The 27,517-nt window shown below is 41.6% G+C and overlaps 1 protein-coding gene across 2 annotated transcripts; it reads right to left on the bottom strand.

The window, feature by feature from the left end:
- Nucleotides 1-1,432: 1,432 nt before the first annotated feature.
- Nucleotides 1,433-27,517, bottom strand: SMAD1 (SMAD family member 1). Of its 2 annotated transcripts, XM_009479018.2 has the most exons (6): nucleotides 27,118-27,517; nucleotides 13,463-13,720; nucleotides 10,555-10,671; nucleotides 6,033-6,254; nucleotides 3,692-3,948; nucleotides 1,433-1,576 (listed from the first exon to the last, which is right to left on the bottom strand). In XM_009479018.2, exons 1-6 carry the CDS (start codon nucleotides 27,515-27,517, stop codon nucleotides 1,433-1,435), a joined length of 1,398 nt encoding a protein of 465 aa, XP_009477293.1. The 2 variants fall into 2 exon arrangements, with proteins under 2 accessions (XP_009477293.1, XP_075564951.1); XM_075708836.1 differs by lacking the exon at nucleotides 6,033-6,254.

Below are 27,517 nucleotides of genomic sequence, written 5' to 3'. Positions count from 1 at the left end.
CTCATCTCATATACTGAGTTTAATAGGGTTACTAACCTGTACTAATCATAACTGTCTAAGCTCAGCGTATCTTCATTTCTAGTTGTTCCTCCTCCAAGACCGTATCTTTATCTGGTTTGTTAAGAATCTACTAAGAAGTGGACAAGACAAGGTTTTAATCAAATGTAAGCAGTAACAACAGGTTTTATTCAAAACTTCCAGTAAAGAGGACCCACTAGTTTTGGAATAAAGGTACTTAAGTACTACAGCTTACATGAATATAAAAGATCAAAGAGAAGAAAATAAACCAAGCAGTTAAAAAAAAACTTTAAAATATGTATATTTTTTAAAAGTTTGAAATAGACCCACACAGGGATTTTGAAGTCCTCCAAACAATTAACAGTTACTAGGTTTGGCAAAACAAGATTCTCTTACAAAATTAAAAGCCTACTTCTGTTACATAAACTGTATAAAACTGCTCAATAGTTAAAGAGCACTCTGTACAATTTTGTCTTGAAATACATAGAGCTGCAGCTTTCAAACTGCAGGAATTAATCCTTTTGTCCTCTTCATGGGTAAAAGAATTAACCAGCTGTGCAATTGTTTTGGGGGAAAACGAAGAGGCAAAAATAGTCAGAATTAACAAGATGAAGCCACTATAAGAATGAAATGCACAGCAAAACTCAGACCTCAGTTTAAACTAACAAGCTATGTTTACAATATATTCTACATTTCAGTTGTCATTTTCCCTTCCCACACCCACCTCCCCCCATTCAAATATTCCCAATTCCTTTATGGTCTAAATCTAATTCATTTCTAAACTTTCAAATACACCGTACATACATTTAGCAAAAAACATACCTAACATTCTTACAGCAGTATGGTCAGGACACAATTTCAAAGATTATTACACAGTTATTGAGATTAAACCTTATGACTTTTTTTTTCTTTAAAAGAGAACAGCAACCATCGACTAGACAAATGGTTTTAAAATGTACTGCACAGAGCCTGCAAAAAGCAGACTTCACCAACATCGGCTCTTAGCCCCAGAGGACACAGGGGAAATCAGCAAGCACTGAACGTAAGGAAGAAAGAGAATCTCAGAGTGCCAGCTACAGGAAGATCCTTTGGGAACTCAGTCTGACAGATTGTGGTTTTGGCTCAGTCGTCCCCGTTGCACTAAGCCCTGCAAATCAACTTTGCAATAGTACGTTACAATGTAAACTAAAATTCTTGATACCAAAAGTATGTCAAAGGGTTGTGGGTTTTTTGTTGTTTTTTTTTTTCTGCATCCAACAGTTGGTCACTGAAGTCAAGTATTTTCATGGCTCTTATTCAGCTGTTGCCAGTTCGGGGAGGGAAGGTGGGGGGGGAAGTGTGTGTGTCTGACTCATACGTCCTTCAAGTACATGCAAGGCTCAACTGTTTCCAAAATGCAGAAGCTTGGGACCTTTTAAGACACTGAAGAAATAGGATTATGAGGAGAGCCCATCTGAGTAAGTACTTTATCCAGCCACTGAAGGGGACCATGAAGATGTATCTCTATCCAGCATGGAGTGCTCGTTACATCCTGGCGATGATATTCAGCTCCCCAACCCTGGAAACAGAATCGTAAGTGGGGAAAGAAAAAAATCACCTTATTTTATAATAGCAAATACTTCAATCATCTTCTTTCTTACCAAAATACTCTAGCTTTCAACAGTCATTATCAGCAGGGTAGCATAACACCCTTGATGCACCAACTATTATCACATTTCAACAAACAAATCTGAAGTTGAAAAAAAAGAAAAGAGAATGAAATTTGGAGGAAGTGTCATTTGATATCTCTTGATCTCCTGGGATGGAAGTCTTTACATTCTTAAAGACATAACCTGTGGCAGTGCAAAATTTCCCCATACCTGGCTGCCAGCTGCATAATGTCCCAATAAAGCCTCTGAAGAGGGGAATAATCAAGTGTTCTCTGCCAAGACCAAAAATAGAACAATTCGGGGGAATCACAGAATCATAGAATGCTTTGGGTTGGAAGGGACCTTTAGAGGTCATCTAGCCCAACCCCCCTGCAGTGAGCAGGGACAGCTTTAACTACATCAGGTTGCTCAGAGCCCCATCCAACCTGACCTGGAATGTTGCCAGGGATGGGGCCTCTACCACCTCTCTGGGCAACCCGTTCCAGTGCTTCACCACCCTCATTGTAAAAAATTTCTTTCTTATGTCTAGTCTAAATCTATTCTTCTTTAGTTTAAAATGCTGCCAAACAGATCAACAACTTAAAAAATGAGGTCATAGATTGACATTATGGAAGTGGGGGTGAGGCAACTGCCTGACAAGAACCAAAGCATCATGCGCAGGATGGACATGATAAACCAAGCAGTCAGAAACATTCCTCTTCAGAGAAAAAGGGCATGGTCATTCCTTAGTAGGCTATTTCTCAAGACAACGTAGGTTTTGTTTCAGCTCATACCTGGTTCAGTTACAGTAATTACCAAACATATAAGAAGATAATTTAAACAGCATTCAAAATCATTTTGTAAGTGAACCATTTTTAGGGCAGGTCTGGAGACAAGACTAAGATAGCCGCAGGTACAGTTTGCTCTGCTCTATATTAACCCCTAAGGAAGGGATTTCCCAGCTCCCAACACAGGTGGCAGCAGCTCTGAACACTGTGCAGTGCAACATCCAATACACAGGAGGTCCTGTGCAACTGGTCGGGCAACACTGCTGTACAACTCTATAGGATGCAGAGCTATAAACAACCTATTCCATTTTAGGAACCCCTGTCCTAACACATCTGAAAGTTTCTATCCTCCTATCAAGAAGAGCACTTCAGCATATTACCGTCTTCGTTTGACTACTTTCATATATGTGACCAGCCCTTTTAGATCAGTACCTATGTTGACAGTCACAGCCACATCACAAATCTTGACCTTCCATGCCCCCCTAGAACAGAAAGGTATGTATATTATTCTAAATAATTACTGCAGCTCCTAATTTGGGAGCTGCTGGTCAACACAGATTTAGAGGATTATGCTATCTATGCTCCTACAACCGCTACTTACACTGCAGTCCCAGCTCAACTCTCCAAAAATACCACCCAGGAACAGGAGCATGAAGTTCAGCTGGGCCTCTTACAGAGCAGGAGATGGCATGGACCGTGACAATGGGCAAAAAAAGGGGCAAAAGCTGATGCTACATAATGAATTGGTGGCTTTTCCACTTTTAGACCAAGTAATTAATGACTCACTTCTTCTCAAAACTTACTGGTACTGTATCATGCCATATCCCACAAAATTAAAAAGACAAGCCCCGTAACTCCAGAGTAATTATGCAAATAATTCCATATACACACACACAATCTATACACATATTAAATACAAGAATTCAACTGAAACACTACAAATTTACAAGAGGCAATTCAATGAAATTAGAATAGTTAACGGACATGATAGAAATGTTTCACAAGTGACTATAGGCTTATGTGAAGAAACACCTTCTGCAAGCTTTCAAAGTACATCCATCAGATGGATTTTTGTCCACAAAGACAACTTTGCTTCATTAAGATCTGTCTTACACTTAACAAACAATATTCCGTAATTAAAATTCAACAGCTATTAACAGGTCAATGGAGGGAGGCACTGGACCATTCAAAATCACCACATTAAGAAAAAATAATTTATTTTGCTTACAAAATAATCTCAAGCAAATTTTCACATACCTTTACAAAACTCATACGGAGAGTGCACATCTTAGTAAGCTCATACACTGTCTCAAAGCCATGGTTCACCGACTGAGCCAAAAGTTGAGCAAACTCTTGATTATTGAAAATCTTCAAACTGCAGCCACTGGGGATTTTGCAGACCGTGGTGGGATGGAACCCATGATGGTAGTTGCAGTTCCGACTTTGCACAAAAATACTGCTGTCGCTAAGACATTCAGCATACACTTCCCCACCAACATAATAGAGATGAACACCTGGAAGGAGAAGGTTGACATAAGGAGGTTAGATTAATTCATACTGGGTATCTATTTTTCATGCTCTGTCTCCACAGAGGTATGCTCCTGCTTAATGAGATAAACATTAATTTCATATCAGACCATCATCAGCCCATCTTCAAACTTGATTTTTACTTTTCTGTTTCATCAGCAGGTGATTTCAAAGGAGGGTGTGTATGTAGGTATATGTAAGGGAAATCAGTAATTCCTGCATTTTAACATGTTGTATATTCAACAACAACAAACTAGTAAGCAGTTTGTAGTAGTTTTGATGCAGTACGCTGGATGGCTTGACCACTTGATCTTTTTCTCATTATGTTTATGTAAAACAATAATTGGGAATGCAAGAGGAGATAGCAGAAACCTACTGTATTGTTCGTAGATACTAAAGCAGCCCCATGCTGAATTCTCTGGAAAAGTCCTGAATGCTATTTTGGGTAGCACAATTTTTTTCACCTTGCTTTAATTCTAGCAAGCTGGAAAAAGAAAATGGCCCTTATATTCCTCAGACGTATCTGTCAAATGAGGGTACACACCAATTTTATAGTCCTTTCCCCTTCTAATGCCTGCTCCCTCACCTGCCACTGATGGCAGCAAGCCCCAGAAAAGCGACATACAGGGAACCTTTGTGGAGATTTGTGTCAGTAGGACTCAATTCCAAAGGCTTTGAGAAAGCAAAAAAATTTGCCTTTTGCATTTAAAAATGCATTATTTGCTGTTTAAACCTTTCACCTCCCACAATGTCACGAGTCAGAGAAGTGAACACACAGAATTTAAAACATAAGCTGAAGTCCAGTCAGAAAGCCTTGACTGTGCTCTGTCATGTAAGATTTTGCCACTGACTATGCATGTACCTGTGTGGGTACATATATATATACTCCTACTTGATCTGCAAAAACATTTACGGCTATGTCTTCAAGCTTGGGATTTACTCCTCCTTCCTCAAAGACTAACAGTTCTACATCATCATTAGTTGTACACATTTACTTATTCAACAGCATCCTTGTCTCTTCCACACTCTGCTTTGGTACATACACAGTTAAGTGCTTCAGCAGAACTCTGCTTGCAGCTGGGTTACTTTTAACAGGAAAATGAATGAGGTGTTAAATAAATATCCTGCTACTTGGTAAGATGGATGTGGAGGAAAAGAAGCAAGAAGTATTAGGACTTGTGTGGCACAGCACAGGTGTGGTGTACTGCTGAGAGCTGCACAAGTCCTCATGTAGAGGAAAGCTCTCCAGACCAAGGGCTCAGACTTGACAACCTGACAGTTCTCTTCAGTTTCAATTCTTTCCTCCTCTAAGGAGGAAGAAGATACTTCATTAATTGGCACTTACAACATACACCCCACTGTTTGGGCACGCTGAACCCTCAACTGCCTCAGAAAATTTAGAGTTTACTAACAATGTAAACACTTAAAAAATTTGTCTGGCAGGAATGTCCCATTGCAGGGGGCAATGTCAGTTTTGCCTGTCATTTGTATTACAGGCAAGTTCGCAGAAAAGAGGACTGTATTAAGTCAGACATAAAACAGAAGATTTCTCTTTTGCAGTACACTGTCACAGCCACAGAAGAGAAGCACAAAACTCCCACTGAAAGAATCACCAGCCTGTGAAAAATGCATTTGGAAAAAACTGTTTTAGCAGGTTGTCTCTCTAAATACATGTTAGGATAGCTAATTTATGTTGGAACTAAGGCTAGCTAAAAATTTGGTGCCAAGAACTGTAATTTGGATTTCCATATACACCAATAATCAAGATAAATCAAATCATTTCATTAAACAAACTGCCTTAAGCTCTCATTCCAATTAAGATTATGATAGCCTTCGGGCAATTAAAAATTGATTAAGGGTAAAAACTTCCTGTAATTACACACCAGGTAAGAACAATACTTTGCTTATAAGACCTGGCCAGAAAAACACATATTTACCAACACATGCACTTACCCCATGTACTTCGGAAGACCAGCCTGCTTTTGCGGTAAGTGGCCCAGGTTGTCACATCTAGGGACCGTCCCCCCCCCAGAAAGAACCCCCAAAACGGATGCAAAGATCCAAAACTCACCTTTGCCAATATGCCGCCTAGTGTTCTCAATGGTGGAGTTGCGGTTAACGTTTGAGAGCAGCCCCAGGCAAAATCTGTTCTTGTTGTTTGAAGGATCAGTGAAGCCATCCACCAGGATGCTGGTGGAAGAAGCGTGGAACGCCTCCCCGACGCGATTATTCAGCTCATAGTAAACGATGGAGCACCAATGCTTTGGCTCTTCATAAGCAACTGCCTGAACATCTGTAAAGTAACAACAGAAACGTTACAATCTAGCGGTGCTACAATACAGGCTTGAGATGTAAAAGATTCATAAGTCTGCAGGTTTTGGCTGAAGATCACTTAAAGATGAACCGGATAAGCAACTGCAGCTAAATGAAGGCTCTTCTATCTTCAGTTATTTTTGAACTTTTCATAGCCACAGACATACAATGAAATAATTTCACCTCAATTTTACTTGCACAAGACTCACAAGAGACATGGGCTGGCACTAGATATCAACAGAAAAGTGCAGGAAGCTCCTGGGCACATACCAAGCAATGCCCCAATATCCCTGCCACATTTTCTACAACATGCTGTGGTGCAGGCCCAGATAGCAGAGAAACGCTGCAATTACACAGCTCAGCTTTCTTTCCAGTTTAGTAAATGAAATTCTACTTCAGTTCATTATACTCAGCTACCAAATTACAAGTCACCTCTGTGCTTACTGCAAAGTTGTATAGTGACAGGGAGAAACAGCATCACACAATTGCAGAGGAGACCATTTGATAAAGATATTGAACAAGACTGGCCCCAAAACTGAGCCCTGGGGAACACTGCTTGTGACCGGTCACCAACTGGATTGAATTCTGTTCATCACAACTCTCTGGGCTCAGCCATCCAGCCAGTATTTTACCTAGCAAAGAGTACACCTGCTCTAAGCCATAAGCCGCCAGCTTCCCAAGGAGAATGCTGTGGGAGACGGTGTCAAAGGCTTTGCTGAAGTCCAGGTAGATGACATCCACAGCCTTTCCCTCATCCACTAGGTGGGTCACCAGGTCATAGAAGGAGATCAGGTTGGTCAAGCAGGACCTGCCTGTCATGAACCCATGCTGGCTGGGCCTGATCCCCTGGTTGACCTGCACATGCCTGTTGAGGGTACTCAAGATGAACTGCTCCATAACCTTCCCTGGTACCGAGGTCAGGCCAATAGTTCCCCGGATCCTCCTTCCGGCCCTTCTTGTAGATGGGTGTCACACTGGCAAGCCTCCAGTTGTCTGGGGCCTCCACTGTTACCCAGGAGTGCTGATAAATGATCAGCAGATCAATCCTTCAGAATTCAGGGCATGCACAGATCTTTCTCCTGGGCTTCTTGGGGGAAGGGTAGGAGACTTCAAAAACTAAGAGAGATTGACATTTGTCTGCAGAACATGCATGAAGCACATCTTCAATATGAATAGATACTGCTTGGGATCGGAGGCTGAACAAGGGCATAATGCGCAGGATCCTAACAATTACACTGGGCTGAAGAGCAGATGAAATGGACGAAGATATTATTTAATGAGAACCTTTTATTCATCAAGTGCTACCAAATGCAAAATCTGCAACTGTTCATCACCAAAAGAATTACTCATTGAGTAATAGCAAGGATTTCTCAGAATGTGGTTTTCCAGACTCTGGTAACAAGAAGCTCCTCCTCAGCAGCTCCTCACTGAAGCTGGGAATTGTGCAGAATGCCGACAGGAAATTCCTGGTTCACAATTTCTATCCATCAAGCTCTAGAAACACATGGAAGTCTTGAGGTAACACTTGTGACTGTGCATGGGGAACAATTTCTCCAGATGATACCAAAAGTCTTTACCAAGAAGTTTCCCAGTGAGTGTCCAACAACAGCATAGGCTTCTTCAGATATCTCCACCCAGTGTGCATTCTTTCAAGTACCAAATACAGCTACAAATTATTAAACTGCCTCCAAATAAAAGGAGGCTAGTGAAGGAATGTGGTTGCTTTATGTGGTTGCTTTTAAATGAAGGAGACTATTTCACTGTTAGGCCTAGCACAGCTGGACTTGCTGCTAAGATACCAACTTTGCAGATTAAAGCTCCAACTACAGGTCAAAGTGCTAAAATGAAAATCAGACTGGTATTACGGGAAAACTTGTTTCTCTAGCCAGAGGTGTCCTTCTCCCAGCCCCAAGTCTTTACTGAACTCAGCCAACTAAGACCAGTGCTCATATTTTCCTCTGTTCACAGATCATACCACTGTGAGTTTTCTGACATGTGCAAAACAAAACCCAAAAAGTCCCCTCCAAACCAGCAGTACATAGCAGATACAAAAGGTGGCAAATAAATAAAAGCAGGGTAACACATCCTACATCACTGTGCAAAACTTCTGAGCATAGCGTCTACTGCTGACCAATAACTTGCTTAAAACACTGGTAAAAAGGAGCTGATTTTTCCTGATACCCTAGCATTTTCTATCCTTTCATGTCACTGTAAAAAAAAAAAGTTATTAATTATTAGTAAGAGGTTACTACACTTTTAATTCCCATGAAGATGCCAGCAATTATCAAAGCTACAGCTTTGCCCCAGTTCTCAAAGTCAGGAAGAAATCTTGCCAGCTGGCCATTCTTACAGAATGAATCATATCTCTCTCACACAGATTTCATACTAACTTCCTCACATTTGCTTTAAGTCATGCAGAGCAGGTGCGTTTAGTCTCTCTATTCCCAGCATGGGCCAACAATGGAAATTACCCAACTTCATTGACAGGATGCAGCTTGTTAAATCAAATCTCTTAAGACTAACAAATCACCATGAAGAACATGCTTCTAAAAAGTTTGCAACAAAAATGCTGCAGTTAAGTTAACAGTAGAAACTCTTCTTTTACAACCTGCGGCAGATTTTTTTAAAGTAGTGCAAACACAGCATACGTGTACGAATAATAAACACATGAAGGCACACAGAAATAAGGTATCTTTTTTTTTTAAATGAAGGGACAGATGAAAAACCATTGTACTAAACTACTAGGAGGGAAAAACACTAATAGACGCAATTTTTATTTTGAAACAGTTGAATGTTAAAAAGCAAGAAGAAAAGTGTAAACATTTCTTTTTATCACCTCTCACATAATAGAGGAATGCTACAGTACTTGTGTATTTTGTGAGACAGACACGTGCAAACATGCAAAGGTCTGCAGTTAGGCATAAACATTGATAAACGTACTTTGGGCCAGCAAGGCCTATACGTACACACAGAGTGTACTGTATCAGTGAAAAGTGGAAATGCTACAGATGGGGTTTATCACATGCAAAACTCATTCCACACAGTGAGTAAATAGGTTAGCACAAAAGCTATCCAAATTGTTCTAAGAGGGCAAATATACTTCCTGAAACCAGACATTAAGCTTAGCAACAAAACAAGTACGAAGGAAAAAAAAAAATCAAACAACAGTTAAATTGTTCATATGCTTGTGACCTTAATAATCATCCTGGCACAGCACCCAGCTTGCTGCTCTTTCTTGGCATGGGCCACAACTGTGTAAGCTTAAGCGTTCTCTAAAGGGGCTATTTCTCACAATGTGATGAATGCACTAAATCCTTTACTCGGCAGTCATGGCTGGATGCAAAGGCTTTAAAAAGCAATGTGTAAAAAGATGTCTGTGTCATAGTACATAAAGCAATAGGGTTTTTTTTAAATACAGATTTTAAAGTCTGTAGCAATGCCACACCTCAGGCGTACAGCTCTGAATTCTGAACCAAGTGCTATCACTGTACAACTCAAAGATGCAACAAAAATGGGGAGAGAGGGTGAACAACACAAAATACAAAAAAACCTCAAACACCCTTATGACCAGGAGAAGGGTAAATTATTAAATGCAGAGCATACTCTTCAAGGACTGAAGGTTAGAATTCAGGGCAAAAACATAATAAGAAAAGACAATTTTATGATGTGTACTGTCTCAGAGGAAAAAATACATATATTCCACTTGCCCATATAAAATGTCTCTGGGCGTCCATCCTCTGATCAAGTCTTTGCTTGGAGCGCTATACTTGACCATATGTACTATCATCCACAATTCAGTAGGCTTTATACAGCATTAACTACATTGTTGCAAAAAATAAATGTAATCATAAAAGAGAAAGAGATTCCTTTCCTTGCACACGTGTTATTTCAGCATCGCATGCAGAAATGTGCATCATCACGGGAATTCTTTCTGTTGGGTGGTTAGTGGAAGTTCCAGGTACAAAACATAAAATGACTTTGGTCGTTGAGTTGGTTGGGAGTAAGTAATAAAGCCCATACATTTTACACCTTTAAAGTCACGTGATAACTTCTTGTCCTAAATATATATTTACATTTCTAAATTTTTATCTCCAGATTTATTATTTCATCCCTTACAACAACAGAAAAAAAATTACATGGCTGGTTTTTTTTCTTTTCTACATCTAAAAATTTCCATAAGCAACATATATCCAAAATTAAAACTCAGTTATTAAAAGTAAGTTCTGAAAGGTCTTTACTCTTATGAAGCAAAGCAGAAGACGACAAGGAAGTGTTTTTACCTCCTCTGTGTATGTCAGGGGGAATTGCAGGTGCCATCATGTTGGTATCCATCGGCTGGGAGGTATCATGTGTCATCTGATCTTCCGGAGGCAGGTAAGCAGGAGGGGGAGTATCAGCTAGATGTAGAAAAGTCAGAGATACACGAGTCCTTTCCTCTCTTTAAAGTATATGTACATACCCACATAAACAGTTTTAGCCTGGAAATGCTTCCAGGCTGACTCAGCTATAAACTTCTACCCACCAGAAATCTGAGAAAGCAATCATGGGCCTTGAATCAGGAAAGCAAAGAATTACTGTGCATATTAAGCACAACTACAACAAATCCAAGTCACTCCCCGCCCCCCACATCAAGGCACAAAAGAAAGCTCAGCTATGTTTCCAGCCCATGTTTTTTGCAGGTTGAAAGTGCCATATAGACCTTAAGGCACAAAGAGGTCTCAGGACCAGGCCAGAAGTAGGTATCAAATATGGTAAATGTGAACAGAAGTTGGAGCAGAAAAATTTCAGTTCAAACTTTTCTGTTTCCAACATGATTCTATCAGCAAAGTATGGAAACAACCCAGATATATCCAGGACCTTATTATTGTCATTGTGAAGTATTAGTTCTATTTCCCTAGACTGGGAACAGTAGAAAGTGTTCAGGAACCCAAATTCTACAGAATCAGCTGTCTGGGTCTGGAATTTATCTGTCAGTGTCTCCTACTGGCTGTACTGCCCCATTCAGGACTGAATCACTAGCATAAAACCAACCCATGCACAATGACCGTACTCACTAATACACTGCTTGCAGCCCTGTTTGAAGCATCCCAGCCAGGTACTCGCATTGCCCTTCAGCTGCCTATTTCACTTCTGGGAAAGCTTCCCAAATGGCTTTTTGGAAGCTGCAGGAAGCTGCCAATGTCACCATTTCCCAATACACCAGAGGACACTCTCCTCCAAATCAATTGCACAGAGGTACATGCAAAAGAGAGAAACCCTTGCCTGATCCCTGCAAGCTTTCGCTGCACAATCTGAGATTAGATTACCACTGTATTGTCCCTGGTGAACACGGCTGCTGCTCATCCCACATTTACTTCCATCACTGAGAGCATGGATTGCAAACTACCACAGCAAATAATCACAGGGGTCTCCAAACCCCTGAAAACCAAATTAGCATCAACAAAAGGCAGGAGAATCATACTACTGCTTTGCAAGTTTTGGGTTTTTGTGGGGCTTTTTTGGTTTTTTGGGGGTTTTTTTGTTGTTGGTTGTTTTGGTTTTGTTTGTTTTTTTTTTTTTTAAGATAACACATGTTAATGAAAACTATTAACTGCTTATTGTTTCAGTGATATTCTGTTGAGAGCTTTACATCTAATGCTGGCAGGTACCTTGCTAACTCCTGTACTTGGATACCCTCAGCTGGACGAGAGAGCAGCAGAGAAAGACAGAGATGACAACAGGACTGCATTAAAAGCTTAACAGTCTACACTGGAGTTTAAGTCTTGTGTTTTACTAAGCCTCAAATGTTTGCACGTGTGCAAACATGATGTTAGTGATGCACAGATAGGGAAACAAGATTGTAAGGCCACAGGCAACAAATTAGCCTGTATCTAGAAAGTTTTCAAGATCTCTGGATAACTGCTTTGCTCCTTTTTTTTGTATTTTCCAAAATATTCCAAATATTTCCAAAATTTTCCTCTTTCCCCATTAGTGCAAGACAGACAACTGTCCAGAGCTAAGCATCAAGAACATCAGTATCTTGACCTCTCCTTTAATTCAATTTCTTCACTGCAGCTGCTGACTGTCTTTACAGGCATGTGGACAGAACTCCCTCAAAGATCAAGTGAACTTCCACAAGCCAGTGTTCAGGGAGACCTTGTTAGAGAAGCCTTTATCTCTGCTGGAAGAGCCCCAGCCACACCAATCATATTTGAATTAAAAAAAGAAAGTGTGGGGGGAAGGCAGTGGGTTTTGCAGCAACTTTTCACATTTTTCAGAAAAGCCAATACAAACTCTCTTTCCTTCCCTCCTGCCTCTGCAAATTCAGTAGTCTTCACACACAAGAGAAAAATTTTAAAGAGAAACAACTATCAGCAGCAGAAATCTATGGATGTTAATTTCATGTAATAGAAAACAGATTTTCACAAGTCTGCTGCTTTGTTTACAGATGCCCTCCCTCAGCCCCCAAAGAAAACATGCAAACAGAACATCAGTAAGCATTTGTATGGAGTCCTTCTCCTAGCATTTATATCAAGAAATCTGTCACAGACTGCTTCTGCAGTATTTTTATCCATCCGCATGCAAAGACCAAAAAAAGACAGCTTCACAGAATTTTCTATGGACATCAGTCAACAAAGAAAGGTTGTTACTTCTTTGACTTTAGGAAGTAAAACACCGTGAAGATTTCTTTTCAGGGCCTTAAGGAACTGTTTTTCAGTTGAAGTGTATTTGTTTCTTGAAATTACATCATTATGTGAAGAAATTTTATCAAGTAGCAATAGCATGATCCCCTTGAGAAACATCCTTCTGCAGAACTAAAGCCTTGTGCTGAATTTATGATGATCTCTTTCCTAAGCAAGGATGATCTGTAGCATTACACTTCTTGTGCATTAAATACTATGCTTTGTGAGCTAAACTGTTGAACTGGTGCCCAAAACATTTTGAATCCCTCCCCCTGCTCCAGAAGAGTTTTACTGTAATGTTTTAACTGTGTCTGAAAGAGGCACAATATTAAAGCCCTCAATATTATTACCAGAATAGCGATTACTTAGTCTTTATTACCTTACATCTCTCAGCTCACTATTGAACATAAGTGTTGGCTGATAATTTGGTATTACTAAGCAAAAAAAAAAAAAAAAAAAAACCACATAATACCAGTGATGTCCAACCACCTTCTCCCTTCTGAAGAGGAACCGAAGTTGACTGTACCTGGCATCTGGAAAGGACTTCCTGGGTCTGAGCTGGCTGGAGAATGCGGGTAGGTGCTACTGCTGCTTCCAGGCGAGTTTGGATAGCTGCTGTTGGGCGAGTGGGGGAACGGGTGACTATTGGGCTGCTGAAAAGAGTCCGGGAAAGTAGCATTGTGCGGCATGTGGGGCTCATTTTGTCCCAGGTTGCGGAATTGGGCCAAGAGGCTGTGCTGAGGGTTGTACTCGCTGTGCCTTGGAACCAGCACCGGAGGAAGGACTGGAAAGGGAGAAAGAGGGAAAAGCCACAGCATTAAAGACTCAGTTCTGAAGGACTAGGCTATACAGGGAAAAAAAACACATTATTCCTCCCCTAGGGCATATTCACATCCATCTTAAAAACAAGGCAGTCAAATCTAGGAGCGCATGTCTAAGCAAGAACTCTTTTTCCTTATACCCGTTACTGCATAGCTTGAATTCATAGCAATCATGCTAGCTACCTGGTTTGCCAGATGAGAGCTTGTTTTCACAGAGGACCAGTACAGAAGAGCCAAGAACAAACCGCAATTCTGCATTTTAGTTTTATTCGCACAAAGAAATGCTGGGAAGTAAGCGCGTTACAATGCTGACATGCAGTTCGTTTTGCTGCACTTGTGATCTTGCTAATCACGTAATGGCTTGTAACCCAAAACCTTGCTAATAAGGACAGACATTTTTTCTGAAGATAATACTAATAGGCCTTGAACTCAGTCTGGACTCAACAGCTGTAATTTTATTTTTAACCTGGACTATGTTCTTACAAGTTACTATTAAAACAGTTATTAACTCTTCAAGTCAGTTTACAAAATGTGTGATTTAAACAAAATTATGTAGTTCAAAAAAACCAACTGAGCAGCAATTGAGCTCCAACTATATGCTACTATGGGATCAGAGCACACATCAGAAACTACTGGTCTTACCACACTCCCAAGACCTCCTCACCAGCAGGGAAACAAAGGTGTCTTTTTAACTGGGAATATGAACATGATACCAGATACGCTGAGATAAAAGAATTAGCTCTTCTTCCAGTGCCTCAGCTTCTATCTTTGAATGCCTCACAGCAAAGTCCAAGCTACTCAAAGGATTAAAAGCTAGTCTTGTTATAGATGAAGTTGGGTAATGGGGGAAGAGGAGAGGCAAGGGCAGGGAGAGGGAGATCTGTGCACAAAGTCGTGGAAGTGAAATTAAAAAGTTCTTCCTCTCCACATCCGCCCCCCTTCAGCACCTCCATTTCCCAGTTCCATGGGCGAGCAGGACTGGTAGAAATCCTCCAGGACAGCCAGCCTTCAAGGAAGGGTGCCAAAAAACGACAAAAACCAACAAAAGCAAGCCAGGCTACCACCCTCTCTGCCCGAGACTCCTGCTCTGTCCCCAAGACCTGGTGGGCACACAGAAGAGGAATGAGAGCATGTATACATGACAAGCCTATACAGACAAAACTATCACTCAGATTAAGAAAGGTGTTTCAGAGACAGCTACTTCACCAAAAGGCTGAACTACAAACTAATTGCAAAAAAAAAAAAACCCACCCCCATATTCTTGCCAAGACAAACAGATTCTTCCAAGACACTGGGGCATCTTTACTCTTCCAGCACCTTGCTTATACAGAAACATTCAGATACTTAGGTGAGCGTCCTGGAGTCTGAGAGTACCAGGACACCGCTCAAGGCATAGACCAGGCCTGAGGACTAGATCCATGTTTAAAACAGATACAAAAGGATGCCACACACAAAACTCACCCTCTATTCCTAAAGCAAGTCACAGATTAACTAAAAAAAAAAAAAAAAAAAAACAAAGCAGGTTTCCCTCATTCTTTTTTTGGCATATGCCTAAGAGAGAAATGAAGCCACCAGATTTCTGCCCGCTAGTGGCATTAATGCATGAAAAGAAAAATCTTCATTGAACATACACTGAACACCGCCCCCACCGCCCCCGAAATTAAGACTGCCTGTTAGAGTCAGAAGCAGGTTTTAGATTTAATCTGATGTCTCACTTTCTTAGAGCAGCTTCACTGAGATTCCAACAGATCTCAAATATTTGAGGCAGATGTCACCCCTAAGTAGATTTGTTTAGATGTGAAAATTTTAACCAACTCCACTTTACAAGGAGTAGACAAAGTTCCTAATTATGGCATTTGCTGAAACAAAACACATTCATCTGCCATTCTATGGAAGTTCTCAGTTGCAAAATATCCCAGGAGAAGCTGCATCTCCCTCGGCTGTGCAGACTGTCCCTTGCCTCTAATGCAACCATTCTCACATGTCACTGGAAAAAGCCATTAAAAAAAAAAAAAAAGAAAAAAAAAAAGTTACTCAACATTCAGGTAGACATCACAAATTCACATCATGGCAAATGTCAAACCCGATCTCTCTGAATATTAGGATCTCTCAGAATTAAGCTTGTTCTGTTAAACCTAGCAGTCCTTTTGCAGTAAGGTCAAGCACTATTTGATTGTCATAGTCAACATTTGCTGGGCTAATAAATTACCAGTGAAAAAAGTAACAATGAGATCATGTGTTAAAAAGTATTTTCCCTTTCCTGTCTTTATGATTCTTCCTTACTTTTCCAAGCATTAAAACCACAGCTTTCCTACCTCCTCCTTTCCTATGGATGAAGGTCAAACCATTAACTTTTCTGGAGTTAATCTGTGCAGAAAGTACATCACCTACCTTTCCCATCCTCTACCTCACATTAAACAATGACACACATGACATCACAGGAAGCGATGTGATTTATAGCATTTTAAAATAGCAGGAGAACAGGATATTTTCTGTATGTTTTCTGTAATTAAAATAAAACAGTGCCGGATTTTCCCAAGGTATATACGCATGTTTTCTCCTGTTGGGCAGAACCACTGGTGAAGTTTAGAAGGACTCGAAATAAGAACAAGTCTCCTCTTACCAGTTCTCCCTCACACAAACCCACACTTTTTGCCCAACTACTTCAACCTCAAATGATTAAATGCCAACTTCTTCAAAATACACATGGAAAAGGGGGGAAAAGAATACAACTGGTATTGATACAGTTGTATCAATAGACCCAGATAGTCTCAAAAATATCATTGCAGAATTCACTTTGAGTGCTGCCCCCAATTCACACCCTCCCTGCATACAGACAACTTTAAATTAGGAGGAAAAGCCCTGAAAGGCCAGGTCAGGTGGGACAGAGACTACAGCGCTCCAATTAGTCTAACTCCAAGACAGTCACTCACTGCTATAACCTGATCTCTCTGCAGCTCACAGGCTTTTTTGCAGGCTAGCTGCTCCTACTGGAGTCACAGAGGAGTTGACCTGAATGCTGTTCACTCAGGAGTGAAGACATGAGCAGGGACTGGGCCCTTCGCAAGTATGGAAGGATGCCAGGAGTTCAAAACGTAAAGGGGGATGCATACCCTTCTTGCTCCCCCCGCCCCTGTGTAAGGCTCTGAGCTTCTGGTCAGGTTGCAGACCTCAACCATATGGAATAACAAATTACTGAGGCTTAGTACAGCAGGGGAGGAGGCTGATCTCTGTTGCAGCTGCCAGCTCCAGGAAGAGGTATAATTGAAGGGGAGAAAGCATGAGAGCTATTCTGTGTTAAGCCAGGACACCTGTTGCTATAAAATAATGAAGCAGCGCACATCTTTGCTGTGCAGATCTCCACAGGATGCTGCTCTAACAGTTTGCAGACAGAATTTCTTCCTTCCTCTCTACCTTCTTCAGTAGAGTGGAAGGTAAGATTTTGAAAATTATCATTGTTTCTATTCAGTAGGGATGCATATATTTAAAGGAAACATACTATTAAATACACTGTTGTCTTAGCTACTGCAACAGATTTGCAAATTCAACCTCATTAAAATGGTTAAAACCAATTAATGGAGTAGAACCACAAGTCATCTGACAGCTTGATTTCTGTACTTTCTCAAACACCAGATTAAAAGGTTTTATGGGCTATACCATGGCTAAATTTTGCTCCAAGATTTTGTGTCAATGTGGACCTGGAGTTGAGAGTTAATACATGACTACTAACAGTAATGATACTGGTAATGGTTGAAGAAGAAGAAAAACCACCTGGAAGCCAGGCTGGGAATGTTGGTGGAACTGTAGCTAAGAAGAGATCCTGTATCTGTCAAGACAGCCTGGGAATTGGGTAGCTTGTTTTTACCATGCAAATAATACCCAGAGTATGCCCGCACCAAACAAGTGGAACTGTATTAAAGAAATTACAGCTACAGGGCAATTTCACCCACAGGGCTATTACATCTAAGAGCCAAGAATGCCAAAAACATAGAAGATAGACCAAAGACAACCTGGCTGTTCAGATAAATGTTCCAACTAACCACACCAAGTAAGAAATGCTTTTATGAAAATGTAGTGGTGACCTTTGAAGAAAGCTACTGATCTCTACTCTTTGTATCTCCAGCATGTCATCCTGTTCTTCAGAAAACTAGCAGGTATGCTGTCCTAGAGTAAAGATTTTCTTGGCTTCCTTTTTTGGTCTATTTTCACATTCCAGAGAGAATGATTTTAGCAAACATAGAAAGTCTCCAATTTATGAATGTAACTACTTTTAAAAAAAGTTTCTTCATAAAAAAACCCCAAAACCTAATCCAAGGCAAAGGACCTGATGTACTTTCAAAGTAGCATATTTTCTATCCAGATGGGTTTCGGTTATCTTACACAAGCCCAGATGACAGCTAGTTTCCCTCAAGGGCTCTTCCCCCGCCACCCCTTGCATGTTACATGAAGATTTGGGTAGCTATCTCTCTTTCCATGTCTGGAAATTGAAAGACAAAGTAATGAATTACTTCAGGGCCTGATATAAGAAAGCAGACTTTGATCGTCTTTCCTTGCCAAAGTAGGTTCTACTTCTTCTGTGAGCTTTAGAAAATAAAAAAAAAAAAAACAAAAAGAAGAAGATGATGAGCAATTACTCCTGCACTTTCTGCTCTTAAAAATCGTGACGACTTGGTCAATGTACATTCTGTAGAAGGGTTTGTACAGGCTTATACCACAACAGGGCCCTCAGCCCTAATGAAGGCCTGAGGGCACTATCATTAGACAGTGCACTTTAATTTCCAAGCATCATATAGCTGTATTTTCATACGAATTTATGCAAAGCCACTTATGTTTTACTAGAAAAATAGAAATGCGGGTTGGGAATGAGGGAAATCCTCACACACCAGTTCATGCTATCTGGAAATGGGTATGAAAACATGGGGCAAGCAGGAGGAACTTGTGGCTTGCACTCCACGCTCTAGATAGAAAATCCTGCAAAGACCAAGTTGTAAGAAAAATGAAGAGCTACGAGAAGGAAAAAAGAAAAACCACACAAAAAAACCCCACAAAACACAGCAGCAGCATTAAACTCACCAATTACAACCCTCCTAAAGACTCCTAGCTTGATTTCCTGCCTTCAAGGCCACAGCAGCTGAAGTTGGCTGTGGCATCTTGGTGGGCAGTCCAGTCCCACGGTGGGAACAGAGCAGGTACCACCGTATGCTCAGCTGAACGTGCTTAGTTTTGCTTGCTTCCCATAGCATTAGAGAGTCACTGAAGCATACTGACTGAAAGGTCTTGCCAAGATTTTCCTTGTAAACAATAAAACACCAAGTAGAAAGAAAAGTTTTAATGTCATTAGGTTTTCCCGCGTTGCCTAAAACAAGACCTGGCAAAATTGCATATTCTTTGACCAGAGGACAAGTTCTCACATACAAAGACACTTACATGTCTACACTTAGGATAGAGTTTACTCTTGGTTAAAAAAATTTAATAGTGTTGTGGCAAAAGCAATCTCTGAGGATCTTGCTACTTTATGTTGTTCCAATACCACCTGGCTTAAGCAAGGCTGTGCTACTGGCTGTGGTAGTACGGCTTTGCTTTACTGTCTTCCCAGAAGCAGAAATGCCAGCCTTTTACACTTTTGATCCAAACCTATGTTCTACTAATTGCAAGTGAAAAGGCTCAATAATAGCTATTCAGCAGCCTGTTTTGGGTGACAGAGTGATAAACATGCCAGACTTTCTATTCCGGGAGAAAGCTGAGAGCTGTCTTCTTTTCTCAACTCTTAATTTTATTTTGCAGTTTCAGTAGACCCCACGGTTTGATCTGTCATTTTACAGTTACAACTGAAGACTTAAAAAAAAAAAAAAAAAAAAAAAAAAAAAGGCAGCAAAACAGTTGTTGCTTTACTGACTTTACTTTTACATCAGACATCTGGTCTCAATGCATTTGGCAAGCAATATTAGTACATTTCCTGCATTACAATATTCAGCTAACATTAGATTTTATTTGCGGATGCTCTGATAAGCTAACATTTTGATTAAACTGACATTTGTCAAGGCCAATTTCAGAACTTAGTGCTAATTGTATGCACATTAGTGAAGGAGTGCTTGAAAAAAGATTTGGGGGCGAAGCAGTCCTGATACAGGAGGAAGTTACAGTGTGATAATGTATATTAACTCAGACATTTACAGAGACCAGAGTTCAAATTACCTGTACAAAAGCCGCAGTCACCATCCTACTGAGTAGGTTAAAACTTGGAAGTCTGGTCTTTTAAGTCAGAAAAAACATCTCAATCTGGTTAATTTTACAGAAAGAAAGAAAGGAAAAAAAAAAAAGGCACAAACATATCCTTCTTGACAACTTTATCCCTTTATTGCAGTTCATTTTTTCTGACACACGGTGAGGTTAGACAAGGAATACCCTGCTGTTAGACCATTCTCTCCTTTATGCCATGCTATTTCAATTCCTCTCCCCCAGGTCGGTTCTGGCAGGGAATTTTAGAACTGAATTCTGCAAAACTGAAATGAAGGAAGTTTTATTCTACTTGCCAAGCAAACTGACAGTTGCTTGCTATTTTGGGGAACCATCCCATAATTGTGCCCACCTGTTGTAGCATGCTATTTTTAAAGTTACACCCAACAGCAGCATTACACAGCGATACAACAAAACTCGGCGATGACACTCGCCGCTCACTCACCCCCAGCCTGCAGAGGCACAGAAATCCTGCTACAGAAATCACGTGGGAACAAGGATTTTTCTAACTTGGTTCTACGTATTAACTCCAAAGGGACGCACCAGTTTGCCCCTCCCTTACATCCCTTCCACTTCCCTGTCGCCTTTGCTGCCCTGGCCCCTCTCCCCCTCCCTCCGATGCCTGGTGCTGCCGGCGTTATCCTCCGCCAGGCCTGGTGCTGTGGGAGTCGCGCCAGCAGCTGCTCCGCTGGGCTCCCTCCAGCCCAAACCATCAAAGCTCTCCCATCTGACCAGAAATGGCACATGGGCTCTCGCGCCGACCCCCGTTCTCCCAGCTGCTGGGGGGTGGGAGCCACCAAGCAAGCCCCAGGACCCCAAAAAGCAGCCCAGCCAGGCAAGCTTGCTGTCCCAAGGGACTCACTGCTTACTCCCAACTTTTCTCTCCTGGCTCCAAATTTGATCTGGACAGACTCATGGCACCTGCCAATTTGACAGTCCCAGGAGCTGCGTTTGAAGCCTGCCACTTGCCGAAAGCGGCATTAGCGATCCAACAGGCGAGCCGCTGCAACAGGCTGCGTCAGGTTTGAAGCGCAGGGGGAGTACGGGGGAGTATGCCATGACGGGCTTCTAAAGATCCTCTTCTCAATTTACCCTGCCTAGAAACAGTTTGGGAATATTAATTTGACATGTAGAATCCTAGGCTGGTCGAGTACCAAGGGATGAGACAGGGATGACTAACTGACCCATTTCATTTTTCTGTAAAGTATCTAGAGAGAGAGCTCACAAGCATGACCACACCACTATACACATCCAAACATCTGTGTGATTTCAAATGGCATTAAAAAGCTCCTTTAAACGTGCCATATTTTTCTTTCACTGAGGACCAGAGCTGCAGCGCTGTACAGGGGAGCATTCAAGGACCATATACTTCCAGGACCGCGTGAGTCTAAACCTGCCTTATCCAGGATTTCCACCATTTCAAGTTTCTTTCTGCACCCCTGGTGCCTGCAGTAGGTGTGCAGCCTTATGGAGACTCACTGAGAGCAAACAGCAGAGGAGATCAAAGACAAATATGAAAACAATCAGGTTAAAGTCATAGGCAAGGAGTCCATGCCGGGAGCAAAAACAGCACGACACACCTACCACTCTCCTCAGAGCCTGGGGACCTGGCCTGTTCTTGTGGCAAAAAGCAGCTGTATATTTAGGTAAAATGTTTCTTGCCAAAAACCAAGCTTGCTGAAGCAGACATCCACTTTGAATTCATGGTTATAATGTAAAGGAACATCATGATCTTTAGGCAGAATTGAAAATTCAACCGTTCTGACAGTCTGCATCCTGAAAAAGCAACCGCTGCTCATCCCCTGATTGGGGTGGAACATGGGCACCATCAGCTTCATAAAGCCCCTTGATATAGAGCAGACAGCAGACAGCTCTCCAAAGAAGAGAAGCTTAACAGAGGAAAATCATCCAGCCTTTTTTATCTATGCTTTACTGGTAATTGCAGAAAAAAATGAACCAGTGTAGTTATTTTCTGCCTCCAAGTGGCTATGCTAACAGGCTGACCCATGCAACTAGAATATTTCAGAGGACAGATCGGCTGCTTCAGGACTGACTGGTTTTAGTACCCCCTGGCATTGCATGCTTCAAGCACAGCGAAGCATCAGTAAGCACCTCCAGAAATGAGTCTCGAAAAGTTACCAACTGCACTTCCCAAGGCAGGTTTAAGTTCACTCAGATCAATGAAGAGTAGGTTTCTCCCAAGCCTGATGCCTGACGAGGTATCAGCAGATTCTGGATGCTCTCAGGAGACAGCATTCGTTTGCGGGATGGGGGGTAGCCCTTTACATAAACACTCTGCACCTTCAAACACTTCCACACATGAAGCATAAAACAGAAGTTAATTCCTCTTTTGCCTCCTTTGTAACATACTGTAAACTCAAATCCTCTTTAACCTAGCAGGCTGATGAGCAAGGACAGTTAGTAGAGGCAAACTAACACAATTCTGCCTCAGATGGAACCAAGAGCTAGTGTTCACTAGTACTTTAAGAAAATGAAATACTCAGTTCCTTCATCTTTTTCCTTCCTTCCCTTTAGCTAAGGCAAAAGAACTGAACCTCCTCCCCTAAAGCCACATTAGAGGTGTGATTATTTATTTATTTTAATAGCAGTGTCGATTTAAGCACCTCTTCATCCTCCCTGCTCCCTATCCCATTCCTTTTGTTTTGCTGTTAAAGTAAATGGGATCCAGGCTTAAAAAAAGAATTTTTTTTCCCCTAAATTCTGGATGACATCTTTCACCTGATCCCACTGACGTAACTGAGGACAGAGGCAAGTGACAGAGGCTGTATCTCCACAGAAACCAAAGGAATAAAAGAAGGGAAGGAAGTATCTCAGTCAGGACTTCCAAATGTCATTTCACACATTCTCCAGCAAAACCTGAGAGGTCATTCATGGCATCTTCAGGGAGAGATGAGGAACATAGTGTTCACTTTTTTCTCACAGCCTCTACGTATGCTCTACACCTAATTATTTCTCAAGTCTTGATCATACTTAAGTATAGTCCCAACCAGGTATGAGCCTTATTTCCAGATATCTCTAAACCAAAAAAATAAAACTGAGGAGAAAAAGCAGATTCACCCAAGTGAGCACACCAGTTCAGCTGAGCATGCCAGTTTTTAAAAAGCATTGAATTCAGACCCTACACTCCTTAATTAAAAGCTTTGCTTTGCCTTGCCAAGGAAGAAATTTGACAGCAATTAACTACCCTGCACCAGAAATAATTCTGCACACAACAGACGTATGAAACAGCAGCAGTGAGCTACTGTAACACTTCTCGAGGAGATATTTCTTCCTGGCAGTCGAGCACAAGGCTGTACTCCCATCCCCAGCAACAGAACAGCCTCTACTTTTTGCTCTCAATTTCCTACCACCTCCACTCCTTCCCACATGTCGTCCGCAGGGCTGTGTTGGTACAGATGTTCCCGCAGCCACGTGGCAAGCCCCGACGCTGCTCTGATCAGCCTGGAAGATAACACAGCAGGGGAGGGAAAAAGTGACTGTGATCTGGTTCAGCACAAGGCCACGCAAACAGCTGTGCTGGCAACAACACAGCGAGCAGGAGCTGTTTATGCACCCCGCCACGCATCGGGTCTCCATCACCTGGAGGGCAGCTTGCTGATACCAGGCTGACGGAGTGCCACACCGTCACAGGAAGGCCACCCTTCCTGGCCCCCACGCTGCCTTGCCCCCATCTGACTCCACAGCGAGTGAGCTGAGGGCACCAAGTTTGCCAAGGTAACTGGGCCAAAAAGGAGCTTTCTGTCTGTTCAGTTTTCTTGATTGACTTGCCGCAGGATCAGACAGGCACCCGTGCCTGTACAGAGCCTCCAGGTCAGGTCAGGCACGAATACGGTACCACCACGTCACACCCACGTGCCTGCCAGATGCCACCTTCCCTCCTTGCACTGGGGCAGCAGCGCAGCCTGCGCTCAGGGACACCTGGGAGGCTCCCTATTTGAGACTGCTGATAGTTTTACGCCTTCTCTCAACTGTTTACAACTGGTTGCTGTCTAGCCTGGCTAACAGAAGAATCTCTGGTTTGGACTCAGGCGCAGCTTTGTAGCTGGCAGACACACCACAGCGTGCCAACTCTCATGTTTTCCAAGCTTATCTTCTCAAGCTAAATAGCAAGGATGAAATAAGGTTATCAAGGTAGAAAATGCATGCACCCCTCTGGCACCGTGAAAACTGAGATGCATCCATAGCACTAATTTCCCAACAGAGCATTACCTGATTTTACATATTTGAGGATTTACCACTAATCCGTTCCTCAAAACTTACACAACACTGAAACAAATCACACAACAACCAGCAGAAGAGTGAACATATAGATGCCATCCCATACGCACACCATACGCTTCAGCTCTCCAGTAACTGGATCTGCACAAAGTAGTTAAATACAGACCACGCTGTCAAGTGGAGCCAGAATTTCACAAAGTACCTTGCACACAAAATGTGCATCGTACACAATCTGAGCTTCCAACTTTGTTTTGTCAAGAGAAAGTACATTTCTAGCCCTCCTGGCTGCAGTGATAGCCTTGGAAACACAAACCTTGATATCTGCTCGAGTCCGTAGACTGTTGGAAACAGTGACTCATGCATGAATTCCCACTACCCATTAATCTCAAAGCGTAAGCACTTATGCAGCAATAATGGTGGTTTAATGTCCTGGCAAAAATGGGAAAAACTGGTTAGCAGAATTTGGGAGTGACTGTCAGGAAATGAAGATAAAGACGATGCTTTGAGGACAGCAAGAACAAGGAAGGGACAGGAAAAATGCAGTCATAAGTTATGAAGCACAGCTCTCCAAGCCAAACGGGAGTTCAGCTACCACCTGTTTCCAAAAGCCACATTTTCCCACTCATCTCCATGCAATACCCCTCAGAACAATGGCAGACCTGTGGCTGACTAAATATAAAACCCTCCTCCTTTTACATACACCCAGCCAGAGACTTCAGTAAAACCACCGTGGGCTTCAACCCTACTCTCGCACTTTGGCAAGCCGTTAAAAGTTTAGCTTCAGCATGCATATAACATTGTACCTCCAGACCCTGATTTAACAGGGCACCTCAGCAGAAGCGAACACTAGCTCCTGGCCAGCAGCTACCTCCAGAATATTTTAAGTGGTTAGAGCAGCACACTGAGCTTGTGAAAGACTGAATGCTTCTGTCAAACTGACTACAGCTCTAATGTTCAAAAGAAAACTGCCCAGTTGCCCATTAGGCAATTGACCAAGAATATCTAGTTTTTCCTGAAGAAGGGTACTCTCTGGACAAAAAGGGAAGCATTTTATTTCTACCACCTCCAACTTGATTAAGTTGCTGGTTTGGGGTTTTTTTCAGCAAAAATCCTGTAACTACATGAATGTAGAGATTTTTATCTCATTCAAAAACAATTAAAGAGCAATGCAGAATTCAGGCTTACAGCTAATAACTTTTTGCTCCGTTTCCCAAATATAAAATTCGTAAGACAACTTAACACCCAAACACCAGCTTTCCAACCACTTAAACTAATTAGCAGCACTCAGTTAAAATGTACATTTTAGTTAGACACCTTTTGAAAGTTTTATTCTATTTTTATCTTTCATATCTCATTGAAGAGACAGGACATTTACAAATACCTATTTTTAAATATGGTATAAATCGTCCAAATGAGAACGTTCTCAAGCTCATTGTTTCCAAGATTAAAGCAAAATGAGTTAGAACACGTCATTTGACATTACAGTAACAGTAAGAACCCAACTGTTGCTCAATCTGACGGAAATAGATGTCTTTCAGGAATCTTTGTTTTCAGTATTTTGGAATACTGAATGCAAGCAACTAGTGCAGACATATGCAGAGAGCAGTACAAGGACATGACTATTTTAGCATCCCACTTCTGCTTAACATGGCATTGTTAAGAATTTTAACTTTTTTGCTTAAATTTACATTTTTTAAGAACTGTTCTTCCAGCGCAGAGTTCCTTTGTTCAAGCTTCTGCTGCATAAATACATACATTATGGGTATTACCTCTGCCATTCACATGATTTCCAAGTTAAGTATTTCCCTTCGGTGTGTTAGTATTAACATCTAGATATGTACTATGTGTTGCAGATCCATGACAAATGCAATTTCCATCCACCAAAAACATCAATCTTGCAACAATCTTATTTCCACTGTAGTTCTTAAGGTGTCCATGCCACTCTGCAGAGACAGCTTCACAGTTTATGAAATGCCTAACACATATGGACTTCCCAAATTTAAACCAGGGAAGTCCACCCACACCTGCAGTGCATTTTTGCAGATGCCCCTGTACAACCTCACAAGTAGCTGGAGAATAGTGTAGATAAATCCAAGCACATTTCATCTTAGTCCCTGGAAGTATTCCCTGATAATAAACTTGCATAAGTAAAATTAAGCACAGATTTATCAAAAAGAGGTTTGGCCTTTGAAGAGGAGACAGAGAGAACGGGTTGCACCTTAAAAAAGAAGCGGGAAAGTGGGTAACAGGTAAGTGTAAGCAAACTGCACTTACAGAACAGCTGACAGTAAACTTCACATACAACCAAACATTGCTATCAAAGCTTTAAGTTGAGGGGATCATATTCTGCTGTCTAAAATCACAGTCTTTTCAAAAAGCCAAAGTTGTGGGAGATCCTAAAGACAATATTGTCTTCTGGAGGATGAAGAAAGAAAAGTGATAGAAGTGAAATAAAAATTTGGAAACAATGAGAATACCATTACTGCAGTATGTCGGAATGGTTTTCATGCACAGACTGCAATAATCCTTTACATTAGCTTGCAATGTTTCATACAGGTTCACTGATCCTCACAGTTTAGTAAAAAATGAATTAATTGAGGGATAGTGGTCACCAACAAAACCAGGTGATACCAGGCCCAGCAGCTTGAGGCATATACTAAGACTATGCCTCTCTATACTGATAAAACATTTACACAAGTGAAGCATTCGCCATGTGAAAGGGAGAACTGCTAATTAATGCTTACATCCAGATAAATTGCCGAGGAAGAATCTGACATGTGCAAACAGCCACTTTTGCTTATTTAAGCTGATGAGTCACATGATTAATTGCCATACTTTACATTGTTCAGATAAGGTATAAAGGTACAAACAAGGAAGAACCTACCAGGACTCTCTACCCGCTTGTAGTGGTAGGGATTGATGCAAACCTCCTTCTGTTTTGAACCAAAGGGAAACTCACAGCATTCCAGTGGTTTCAGTTCGTGATGGCTCTGCAGGTCTGGCCAGCGCCACACTCTGCAGTAAATTACATGTGGTAGCCCTTTCCGGTGCGAAACCTGAAGCCTGCCATCCAAGGAACGAGGAATTGTGACACAGTTGCTGGGCTGACCAGGACAGCTTAATGCTTTTTCCAGCTCCTCCATAGCACCTTTTTTCTTCTTCAGTTTTTTCACTAATGCATCAACAGCTTTCTCTGCCCATTTTTCTTCTTCGTCCCCCTGCTTCCATCCCAGCAGCCTCTTCACTGCTGGGCTGGTGAAGGAGAATAAACTTGTCACATTCAT

The sequence above is a fragment of the Pelecanus crispus genome, chromosome 4 (assembly GCF_030463565.1).
Source record: "Pelecanus crispus isolate bPelCri1 chromosome 4, bPelCri1.pri, whole genome shotgun sequence".
NCBI classification, from domain to species: Eukaryota; Metazoa; Chordata; class Aves; order Pelecaniformes; family Pelecanidae; genus Pelecanus; species Pelecanus crispus.
This window is presented reverse-complemented; position numbering and strand designations above follow the sequence as displayed.